We start from the raw sequence: 12,872 nt of genomic DNA, 5'->3' as shown, positions 1-12,872 counted from the left end.
TTTTTTTAAAAACGTGCATCCCGATTGGCTGATTAGACAGCTGTAGGACGCCTAAAATCGGGATGCACTTTGGAGAATCAGGGCCTTCATGTAGGTTTCCTTTTGTATAATAACCCCTCAGGTGGTAACTTTAAAATACATTTCGGTAGGAATAAGATTGCCCTTTCAAGAAGTAGATGCAAATGAGCAAATAATCCATGGCAGCATGTAATTTTTTACTTCTGTCCTAGGAATGGAAGTAATTTTAAATTTAATTTTTTTTTTTTTTTTTTTAATCTTTATTCCTTTTTATTTCTTTCAACAAGTGTACAATATTATTACAATTAATTCACATAACTCACTTGACATTCTTAAACAATATTATTATACATGTTTTAATACCCCCCATCCACCTCCCATCCCTTCCCATATCAACAAAATATTTCATCCAAACTTATACATACTTGTATATCCCTCTTTCATAATACAATTAATCTTACATTAAATCTGTCCCTCCCCCCACCCTTTCTTCCTCAAACTCCTTATTCATTTTATTATACAAAGTAATGCACAACAATATATATCTCATCATAGTACATATATCCCCTTATATTTCATAACAACATATTTCCAATAAATTTACCCTCTTTCCTTTTCTATTCATACCTATATACCATGTTTCTTATATCCATTAATCAGTTGAAATATACCGCTAGTTAACTAAATTATCCTATCCCCCCCACCCACCCCATTTCTATAAATTATCCCCTAAGGAAAAAGAATAAATCTTAATCATTATAATAATCAATTAATGGCCTCCACACCTCTTGAAACCTTTTAAAATACCCCCTTTGTACTGCAAGAAATCTTTCCATCTTGTACATATGACAAACTGAGTTCCACCAGAAACTACAATTCAGTCTAGAACAGTCTTTCCAATTAGTTGTTATTTGCTGAATTCCCACACCAGTAAGAATCATCAATAATTTATTGTTTGCTGCAGATATTTGGCTTTTGGCCCTCATACACATTCCAAAAACCACTGTGTCATAGGATAATGCCACATGACTCTCCATCAATATGTTGACTTGATCCCAGATTGATATCCAAAATGCCTGAATACATGGACAATAAAATAAAAGATGGTCTAAAGTTCCAACTTCAATTTTACAATGCCAGCATCTATTAGACTTAGAGCAATCTAATTTTTGTAATCTAGTAGGGGTCCAGAATGCTCTATGCAACAAAAAGAACCATGTTTGCCTAATAGATGCTGACATCGTACCTTTAATTCTCCAAGACCAAATACGTGGCCATTGAGATGCATTAATCTGATGCTTAATCTCAATGCTCCAAATATCTCTTAATCCATTTTTAGGCTTCTTATTCAAATAATTAGATATAATTTTATACCACTTTGCGGCCTGATGACCCAGAAAATCTGCCTGGAAACATAAGAATTCTAAGCTGTAATGATCATTTAAAGATTTCCATTCAGGGAACCCCACCTGAATAGCCTGCTTCAATTGCAACCACTTAAAACTTTGTTTTTTATTCAGACCATATTTATGTTGCAATTGTGAAAATTCAAGCATCTTACCATTATCAATTACTTCCGTTAATGATCTTATACCTGCTTTAATCCAATCTTTCCAGACAACCTTAAACCCGCCTATTTGTATCTTGGAGTTTACCCAAATAGTCTGTTGTTTCGATTTTAAAATAGAATCAGTAGTTAATTTGTCTATAAACCTTAATGTTTTCCAAGTATCCATTAATACTCTATTGTCCTTACGTATTCTAGGCACCTTTATACCAAGCAAAAGATCAAGCCTAAGTGGAAAGATAAGTGATCTCTCCACCTTTAACCACTCTGGTAATTGTTCCAAAAGCTCTGGGAGGACCCAATACATACCTTGGCGCATGATATAGGCCTGATGATACCTATAAAAATTGGGAAAATTTACCCCACCCTCCTCAATTGGTCTTTGCAAAGACACTAAAGCCACTCTTGCAATTTTACCCAGCCAAATAAATTTAACCAGAATACTATTTAATTTTTTATAGAAAGACCCCTGAAAAAACACTGGTATCATTCCCAATTGATAGCAAACCACAGGCAAAATCATCATTTTAACAGTTTGAACTCTTCCCCACCAGGACAAATGTAAAGGGTTCCATTGCTCACACATCTCTGTTACTTTTTGTAATAAAATTTTTTGATTTATTCTCATTGTCTCTTCGAGTGTTTTATTCAACCAAATACCTAAGTACTTTATTCCATCCTCTTTCCATATAAAAGGGAAAGAATCAAATATACCTTTTGTACAATGCATATTTAAAGGTAAAATCTCTGATTTAGTCCAGTTTATTTTGTATCCTGAGAATTTTCCAAATGTATCTATTACCTTCAGTAGACATGGAATTGTTGTTTCCGGATTCCTCAAATGAAGCAAGATGTCATCTGCATAAGCAGATACTTTATATTCCACTCCAGCACATGGAATACCCTGTATGTCCTTTGCCTGTCGAATAGCTAATAATAAGGGTTCAAGAACTATATCAAAGAGCAAAGGAGATAATGGACAACCTTGTCTAACTCCCCTCTGCAACTTAAAAGCATCTGAAATATTATTATTTATATATAAGCGAGCAGTTGGGGAGCTATACAGTGTTTGAATCATTTGTATAAATCCGGATCCAATACCAAACCACTCCATAGCTTGATATATGAAATTCCATTCTACACGATCAAAAGCCTTTTCAGCATCTAGTGATACCGAAAAAGCCGGATCATTAATTTGTTTTGTTAAATAATACATCTGAAATGCCAGTCTAGTATTATTAGAAGAGTGTCTCTGAGCAACAAATCCAGTTTGATTCATTCCTATTATATGCGGAAGAGCTTTAGCCAATCTTAATGCTAAAATCTTAGCTAATAATTTACCATCTACATTTATTAAAGATATAGGCCTGTAATTTGACACCAATGTTGGATCTTTATTTGGCTTTGGCAAAACAATAGTTAAAGATTCTGCCATAGTGCCTGATATACAACCTTTATTCAGTTGATCCTGATATAATTTTAATAAATATGGTAATAGGGAAATTTGAAATTCTTTATAAAACTCTACTGTAAATCCATCTCCACCTGGAGCGGTCCCAACTCTAAGGGATTTCAATGCCATTTGTAACTCTTTTAATGATATAGGTTTATCTAAACTTCCTTTTATATGATCAGGAACCTTAGGACCTTCAATTAAACTCAAAAAATCCAACCCATCTTTCTCTTTATTTAAATAAGACTCCGAAGAATACAGTGACTTATAATATTTTAAAAATTGTTTTAATATATTTCCAATTTGAGAATGTGAATTGCCTAACTCATCTTTAATTATGTTTATTTTTTCCTTCCTTTTCTTTGTTTTTAAATAATTTGCCAATAATCTTCCAGCCTTATTTGCACTACCATAATATACCGCTTGTTGAGCAAAAATATCTTTCCTTACTAACCCAGAGGAAATTTCATTATATTCACATTTTTTTTTTAACAATATTTGAAATGTCTCGTTCCCATTTATTAACCAATTTTAATTCCAAATTTTTAATTTCTTTTTCCAAATTTACATATTGCTTTCTTAGCTGTTTCTTTTTATATGCAGAATATGATATAATTTGTCCTCTCATAGTTGCTTTGAAAGCATCCCATAAAATTCCAATCGACATTTCCTCTAAATCATTAAGTAAAAAATATTCATTAATTTTAGTCTAAATTCTGTGCAAAATTTAGAATCAGCAAGCAATGCATTATCAAACCTCCATACCGGTTTAGAATTATCTTGATCTACTAAATTAACTTCTATCCACACACCACCATGATCAGATATTATTATTGGTTCTATGTCAGCTTTTACAACTTTCTGTACTATCTGATCTGAAACAAAAATATAATCAATTCTTGAAAATGATTGATGAACATGTGAACAAAATGTAAATTCCCGATCATTAAAATGAAGAATACGCCATATATCTTTTAAATTACATGATTGTATCAAATTATCTAACCCCATTGATTTCATAATTCTACTTGGTTTTTTATCCATTATTGGATCTATAACAGCATTGAAGTCCCCAGCCACCACTAAATTAGTAGTAGCCAGTGGTAAAATTAATTGTTGTAGAGACTTAAAGAATTCACTTTGATTCGAATTAGGGGCATATACATTTAACAACGCCATTGTATTATTGCCCATGCTCATGTCAACAAGTACCCACCTTCCTAGAGGATCTGCCTTAATCATATTAAACGTTGCTGGACATTTTTTATTTATCAATATTGCTACTCCTGCCTTCTTTTTTATCGCTGGTGCAAATAAACATTGTTTTATCCAATTATCTGACAGCTTCATAGACTCTATCCCAGACAAATGTGTCTCCTGCAGAAAACATATATCTATATTCTGTTGTTTGATATATGACATTACCTTTTTCCTTTTTACTGGGTGATTCAGGCCATTAACATTTAAAGAAAATATTTTGAAAGTCATTACACAAATAAAAATTTAATATCTAAGAATCTCCACTTCAATATCATATTATACTCCTTTTCCTTATATCCATACTGTAAATTATCTCGGTCCCCTTCCCCCCAATATCTCCCTATCTCTCTATCAACATATTTCCCCCAATTCACAAAATCTTTAATAAATACTATACCAACATCTCTTCCTCCCATTCCCCTCCCTACTCCCTCCCTTCCCCCCCCAATTAATAATGCAAACTTGGAAACGCTCATATATAATCAGGTGACAAAAAGCTCCCTTCAGGCTCTGCCATATACATCATTTATCACTCCTAATAAGCTACATTATATAATATAATATCTTTCAAATAATCTACTAAGTTCAAATTTCCTTTTTTTTTTTTTTTTTTTTTTATTTTTTATTTTTTTTTTTTCTTTCTTCCCCTCCTTCCCTTTTTTTTTTATTTTTTTTAATTTTTTTTTTTTCTCTTTCCTCCCCCTATTCCATCTTTTTTCATCCATTCCCTTTTCTTCTTCCACTCCCCTCCCCACTTATCCTTAAATTATAAAACATCTATAAATTCAGAATCTTTCCCTCACATGCCCAACAAACTCATTTTCTTATACCAATATCTTTTAATATTAAATTGAATTTACTACAAATAAATAAATCAATATTATTGTATTCCTGTGAAAACAATTACATGTTAATAAATTATTCAATTTTCTAATTGCATACCCCCTTTAATTAATCTAAGATCACCTTCTTAATCTTAAACATTAAAGTGATATTAAAATATATCATTATATATCATAAATAAACAATTTCATCAATCTTCCGCTTTGTGTAGAAAAACTCTCCAAGCATATTCAGCTTCTCCCCATCTCTTCAATTCTTCATGTCTTTATATCAGCTGCTTGTTTTAACTAATTCATCACTATTATGCATCCATTTTTATCGTTCATTCCCTTTTTTTTTCCATAAAATCCCTAAACAGTTTCAGTTCCTTTAATATATTATAGTCATATAAAAGTCTGAATAAATCCAACCACACTTTCCAGTTTCATTATATTTAAATTGTCATCTATGTTTCTACAGAGTCATTCATACACTGAAGAGTCAATCCAAAAGAAATCTGATGTTCTTTGCTTTACAGTCAATTCATAGTGAAATTATTCTTAAATCCTGTTCAGATACTGCTTTATCCTTTACATCTCATACTTTCCTTGATCTTTCTTTCACTTCTTTCAAGTCACTTCTTCTTCCAAACAACTTGCATTTTTTATAATAAGTTTATATTCTCTTTAAAATTTAGGATTTATCTGCAATCAGGCTTCTGTCTCCTTCATATTTCCAAATTCTTTTCCTTTTTTAGCGCAGTTCAAGTAATCATCCAATACAATTCTTTTTCTGTTTAAACCACCTCTTTTCCTGTAAAGTGTCCTATGCACTTAAGGAAATCTCCATCATCTACCGCCCTTTCCTTAATCTTTGAAATCATGAGTGTTTCCATTAATATAAAGTGCTCTTTGACCTCAGCTAGACTATATTCAATTCTAAAGTGTCAAGAATGTTATAAAGCTGACATCAATATATTCCAGCACTTCAAAAAGAGTCTATAGCAGGATCCTATAAATTGCTGTTTATTGCCTGGAACATCAATATCAGATAAAGGGCTGGAAATGTTATTTAAAACTGCCCTAACTTCTGTAGGGAGCCTAATTTCAACAATTAGAGCCAGTCATTCTTAGTTTATATTTAACTTTTAATATCCACCTCAATCAGAGACATCAGAATGTTCATTCACATTAATATCCCTGAGATTCATAGCATGTGGAATGATGTCATCATAGAATCCTTGCATCCACATCCTTCCATTCAGTTCCATCAGCAATTCAAATCTGTTCCATTTTTAACTGTAACTCCCAAAGTCCAATTCTCCATAAAATATTCTATATCAGAAACCAATCAAAACAAATAAAAAATCAAATGAAGAGAGGAAAAAAAAAAAAAAAACACATCTCAGAATCAAAGTATTTCTTACTTCAATCCTTCTGTTAAATTCTAGTCTCAGTTTATGTATTCATAGGCTGTTCACATTGCTCTAAGAATTCTTTTAATTTCAAAGGATCATCAAAGTTTGAAGTTTTATTTGCAAAAGTGACCCTCATAATAGCTGGGTACATTAAACCGTACCTTGCTCCAATCGCTCTAAGTTGTGGTCTCAATTCAAGCAATTTTTTCCTTTTTTGAGCTGTTGCTTTTGCAAAATCTGGCACTATATATATTTTAGAATCCTGGCACTTCAAGGTCTTATTTTATTTTGCCAGTCTTATAATTTCCTCCACATGCTGATAATGGAGCAGCTTACAAATTAAAGGACGCGGACCCTTTTGATTATCATATCTTTTAGTCGGGACCCTGTGCGCCCTCTCTATTTCCAGAGGAAATTTAACTGTCAGAGGTAGAATTTTTGGTAAAAATTGCTCAAGAAAGGCAATAGGATTATTTTTTTCTACCCCTTCCGGGATCCCAATCAGCCTTAAATTATTTCTTCTTTCGCGATTAGAAACATCCTCAAGATCCCTCTTTAATATTTCTATTTCTTTACAGTCTCTCTTGCAATGAGCTATTTCTTTTTCTGTTTTTTCCACTCTCTTATCTAATTGCTCCACTTTAACATCCACCACCTTCAAACTTAATTTAAGCCCTGCCAGCTCTTCTTTAACTTCCTGTATATTCTTTGCATTTTGTAAAACTATTTCCTTTATCTGCCGCAGTTCCTTAACAATGTCAATATCTTCTGCCTCATCCGTTGGCAATGGAACTTTAGAGGGGGCTATCGGCTCTATTTTTGATCTTTTATTACTTCCTCCTACTGAGTTAGCTTTTGTCAGCTTACCCGATGCCATTATGCTGTTGATCCTCGTCTTTTTAATGAATTTCAACTGTTTTTCTGTAGCTATATTTTATTTATTTGAGCCTTTTTCACAGAGCAGTTCAGTCACCCGACCATTCTCCTTCGTCTCCAAGCCACGCCCCTCTTAATTTTTTTTTTTAAATAAAAGCATTATTTAGTTGGTAGCAGGAAGGGATGGAATTACTGTCTGTTTCAGCTGGATTAAGAAAAATGAATCAAGTTAGTTCTAGGTCAGCAACTAAACAGAGACGTATCACTGTTCAAAATGTTTTCATATAGGTATTGTTCATTTAGTATCAATCAGAAATGTATAAAAACTAGAAATATTGCACTCTCTATATTTTTTAGTACTATGAAAAAATTGTTCATTTGGGGGGGAAGTTAATTATAGTCTTAGTAGGTCACTTGCTTCCTGGAAATTGAATCAAATGTTTTTATATGATTCATGATTTTGAGTATCATTTTGGTAGTTGCATTGTTATTTTATGAATTAGGTTTGACACAAAATCAAAACATTAAAAGTAGAACATGTTTTAATGTATTTCAGACTCCAATTCGTTACACAAAGACACTACTTCTTCCAGTGGTTCTTGTGGTGTTTGTTGCCATCATTGCTAAGGTAAGCAATAGAAAAAATAAGGAATGATAATTTTTCTTTGAGGAAAGCAGGATAGAAATTTTTGTTCATATCATGAGTGCAATCACCGATAAGAGCCTACATGGGAAGCTTTTTCAGTTTAGAATTTGCTCAAAACCCTTGAGTCACTCCACTGCACGTGCTCACATAGTAACATAGTAAATGATGGCAGATAAAGACCTATATAGTCCATCCAGAGTGCCCTGTAACTACATACATTACAATTTCATGACTGAATTGACTTTTTTTTCTTTGTTTCTTCTGGGCCACAAACCTTAGAAGTCCACCTGGTACTGTCCTTAGGTTCCAATTAATGGAGTTGCCATTGAAGCTTACTCCATCCTATCCAAATCATCTCCTTGGAGGGATTCAGACCATGAAAGTTTCCCATTCATATTCTAGTTAGAGATCCTCTTTGCTCATCCCATGCTTTTTTGATTTCGGTCCCCATTTTCCTTTCCACCACCTTCCTCAGGAGGGCATTCCAGGCATCCACAACCTTCTCTGTGAAAAAGAATTTCCTAACATTACTCTTACCATCCCTCAATCTCAAATTATGTCCTCTAGTTTTACCAATTTCCTTTCTCTGGAAAATATTTGGTCCTATATTAATATCTTTCAAATATTTAAACGTCTGAATCATATCATCCCTTTCCCTCCTCTTCTCCAAAGTATACTTGTTGAGGTCTTCCAGTCATGTGTGATATATTTCTCTTTAGCATCTTAGATTTTGAGTTGTTTGCAATTTTCCTTCTTTCTTTTCTGTTGCCTGGTGTACATCTCGGTGAGGACCTCAGACTCTCAGTCATAAAAATTACTGTACTGGGTCAGACCAAAGATCCATCTAGCCAAGTAATCTGCTTATAACAGTGGCTAAACAAAGTCAGAAAACCTAGCAGAATCTCCAAAAGTAGCAAGATATAGGAATTATTTGAGCATTGGAGCATTTACCTAAGAGGAAGAAAAAAATCCATTGGAATATCTTGCCTGCTTGGCATTCAAACTTGGGAAACTTCAGTAGGTTATGTAATTGTCCTTCTATCTTATTTTTTAGTTCAGTACTCTGTGTTGTCTTCAAAGTCAGTTAGGCAATAGTTTAGCCTTTTTGAGTCTCTGTTAGGGTTTTTATATAAAAAGTGTTTAGTCTAGATTAGTATTTTAGGTTGCATTTCAGAGCATAAAATCAGATTAGGGAATAGATACCCATTGAGGAAAGTCTTTTTAAAAGTAGCCCTACAGAGCATATTTTTTGGCAAAAGTTTTTTCAGTTAGGCGGTTAGAAACTGCTCTTATGTTTAGTTGCCTTTCAGTTAAACAGTAGTACCTGATTAAAGAGAAAAGTCAAAAGGTTAGGATCAGTGCAGGGTGACTCATCCAGGAGATATAGTTGACATCATTTTTTACTTTAGAAACACAGTTAATAAAAAGGTAACCCAGACTTCAACTGCTCCTTGTCCTAAAGAGGTATTAAGTAAGGATCTGCTAAGGGGAAGAAAAACTCCATTGGAATATCTTACTTGCTGGCATTCAAACTTGGGAAAAAAATCAAACTTGGGCTTCAGTGGTTTATTTTTTTTTTTTAAGTGTTTAGATTAGTATTTTAGGTTGCATTTCAGAACAAAATATTAGTTTAGGGCATAAATAGCACTTGTGGAAAGCCTTTGTTTATTGTTTAATTTCCGCCCACTCACTCCAGCTCCCACTCACCCTGGTCTGATCTCTGATTTATAGGCATTTGGACCAATTAAAAGGCTAAAAAAGTAATTAGCTAATCTCTATTAGCTAGTAATTAGTTATTAAGAAATAGTCTAAGAAATCCTGGGAGGGTAAACTACCAATTACAACTGGAAGAACAGGGCTCGGTGCTTGGACCCGTGCTCTTCAACATCTTTATAAACGATCTGGACATAGGTACGACGAGCGAGGTGATAAAATTTGTGGACGATACAAAGTTATTCAGAGTAGTGAAGCAGGGGATTGCGAAGATCTACAATGTGACAATAATCAGGCTCGAGGAATGGCATCAACATGGCAGATGAGGTTCAACGTGGACAAGTGTAAAGTGATGCATATCGGTAACAAAAATCTCATGCACGGGGCGGTACTTGGAGAGACCTCCCAGGAATGTCCGAGGCTGTACTTGGCGAGACCTCCCAGGAAAGGGATTTGAGAGTTCTGATCGATAAGTTGATGAAGCCGTCTGCGCAATGTGCAGCGGCAGCGAAAAGGGCAAACAGAATGCTAGGAATGATAAAGAAGGGAATCATGACCAGATCAGAGAAGGTTATCATGCTGCTGTACTGGGACATGGTGCGCCTTCACCTGGAGTACTGCGTACAGCACTGGTCGCCATACATGAAGAAGGAAATGGTATTACTCGAAAAGGTCCAGAGAAGAGCAATTAAGATGGTTAAGGGGTTGGAAGAGCTGCCGTACAGTGAAAGATTAGAGAAACTGGGCCTCTTCTCCCTCGAACAGAGGAGATTGAGAGGGGACATGATCGAAACATTCAAGGTACTGAAGGAGATAGACTTAGTAGATAAGGACAGGTTATTCACCCTCTCAAAGGTAGGGAGAACGAAAGGGCACTCTCTAAAGTTGAAAGGGGATAGATTCCGTACAAACGTAAGGAAGTTCTTCTTCACTCAGAGAGTGGTGGAAAAATGGAACACTCTTCCGGAGTCTGTCAGAGGGGAAAACACCCTTCAGGGTTGCAAGACAAAGTTAGACAAGTTCCTGCTGAACAAGGATGTACGCTGGTAGGGCTAGTCTCAGTCTCAGTTAGGGCGCTGGTCTTTGACCAGAGGGCCGCCACGTGAGCGGACAGCTGGGCATGATGGACCACTGGTATGACCCAGCAGCAGCAATTCTTATGTTCTTATAATAAAGCTAAATATTACTATAACCTAACATAAAACTAGCACTATTAGGGGACCTAAGTGTACATTTTCCAACTCGTATAGCAACCTAACAAAGAAATCACCAATATTAAGATGCAGATAACAGTCCAGCAGCAAGATGGGGGCTATTCACTCAGTCTTCTGCATTGAGTGTCACATGTTCGATTATCTTCCAGTTGGTAAAAGGTCTTGTGTGTGTGCTTGGTGCAAAGAGCTCCTAGCACTCAGGAAACGGATCCGATCTCTTCAGGCTAGAGTAGACAACTTGGAGGAGCTGAGGGAGACAGAGAGATACTTAGAGGAGACCTACAGGAAGCTTTTCCAGCTTAGAATTTGCTGTAGAAAAGTCCCACCTCCAGTCTGGCAGCCTCTGCTGCCTCGGAGGAAGGAGGCTTTCTTAAAGGAGAGCATCACCCTGATGAAGTACAAGGCAGTCTTGTAGCCAGGAATTGCCCACCAAGGGATGCAATGTCCTCTCGCACTGAGGATATGTCTCCAGAGGCTTCTGCCCAGTAGGGAAGGGTTAGGATGGCCATTATAGTGAGAGATTCAATCATTAGGCATGTAGATAGCTATATTTGAAAAACACCTTTTCATCATGTATTAGAGACTTTTTACATAGAAAAGACTGTCCAAAGAGACCTCTTAAAGATCTGGAAATTGTGATTTTGGCTCAAATTAGTGTAAAAATACATTTGTCTTTATGGAAGAAGATGTAGCCGGAAATGGTTTTCAAGGGTGATGATGCAGAGGAACTGAAAGAAATCTTGGTGAATCTCGAAGATGTATTGATCCAAATTGACAAGTTAAAAGGTGATAAATCGCCAGAACCGGATGATATACATCCCAGGGTACTAAAATAACTGAAACATGAAATTGTTGACCTGCTGTTAGTGATCTGTAATCTGTCGCTAAATCGTCTGTAGTACCTGAAGATTGGAGGGTGGCCAATGTTATGCCGATTTTTTTAAAAAGGGCTCCAGGGGAGATCCAGGAAATTACGAACTGGTAAACCTCACTTCGGTGCCAGCAAAATGGTAGAAACGATTATAAAAAATAAAATTGTGGAACATGTAGACAAACATGATTTAATGAGAAGGATTCAGCATGGGTTCAGCCGAGGGAGATCTTGCCTCACAAATTTGCTTGACTTCTTTGAAGGTGTGAATAAATATGTGGATAAAAGTGAGCTGGTTGATATAGTGTATCTAGATTTTAAGAAAGCTTTTGATAAAGTTCCTCACAAGAGGCTCCTGAGAAAATTAAAGAGTCATGGGATAGGTGGCAAAGTTCAGTTGTGGATAAGGAATTGGTTATCGGATAGAAAACAGAGGGTAGGGTTAAATGGTCATTTTTCTCAATGGAAGAGAGTAAACAGTGGAGTGCCGCAGTGGTCTGTACTTGGACCGGTGCTATTTAACTTATTTATAAATGATTTGAAAATTGGAACGACGAGTGAATTTGTTCAAAGTTGTTAAAACATGCAGATTGTGAAAAATTGCAGGCAGACTTAGGAAATTAGAAGACTGGGCATCCAAGTGGCAGATGAAATTTAATGTGGACAAATGCAAAGTGATGCACATTGGAAAGAATATCCTGAATCACAGTTACCGGATGCAAGGATCTGGGTATCATTGTAGACAATATGATGACACCTTCTGCCCAATGTGTGGCGGCGGCCAAAAAAGCAAACAGGATGCTGGGAATTATTAAAAAAGGGATGGTTAACAAGACTGAGAATGTCTTAATGCCCCTGTATCGCTCCATGGTGCAACCTCATTTGGAGTATTGTGTTCAATTCTGGTCTCCTTATCTCAAGAAAGATATAGTGGCACTAGAAAAGGTTCAAAGAAGAGTGACCAAGATGGTAAAGGGGATGAAACTCCTCTCATATGAGGAAAGACTAAAACAGT

The 12,872-nt window shown here is 35.5% G+C and overlaps 1 protein-coding gene across 3 annotated transcripts in view; it reads left to right on the top strand.

Annotated features, from left to right (window-relative positions):
• Positions 1 to 12,872, top strand: part of DPY19L1 (dpy-19 like C-mannosyltransferase 1) — a 298,312-nt gene that overhangs the window by 208,049 nt on the left and 77,391 nt on the right. For all 3 annotated transcript variants that reach the window (XM_033930604.1, XM_033930603.1, XM_033930602.1), the window contains one exon: positions 7,970 to 8,041. In XM_033930604.1, the coding sequence (XP_033786495.1) occupies positions 7,970 to 8,041 (72 nt within the window). The remainder of the gene's footprint in view (positions 1 to 7,969; positions 8,042 to 12,872) is intronic.

The sequence above is a fragment of the Geotrypetes seraphini genome, chromosome 2 (assembly GCF_902459505.1).
Source record: "Geotrypetes seraphini chromosome 2, aGeoSer1.1, whole genome shotgun sequence".
Classification (NCBI taxonomy): Eukaryota; Metazoa; Chordata; class Amphibia; order Gymnophiona; family Dermophiidae; genus Geotrypetes; species Geotrypetes seraphini.
Note: the sequence above shows the minus strand (reverse complement) of the source record. Positions and strands in the feature narration are given on the sequence as shown.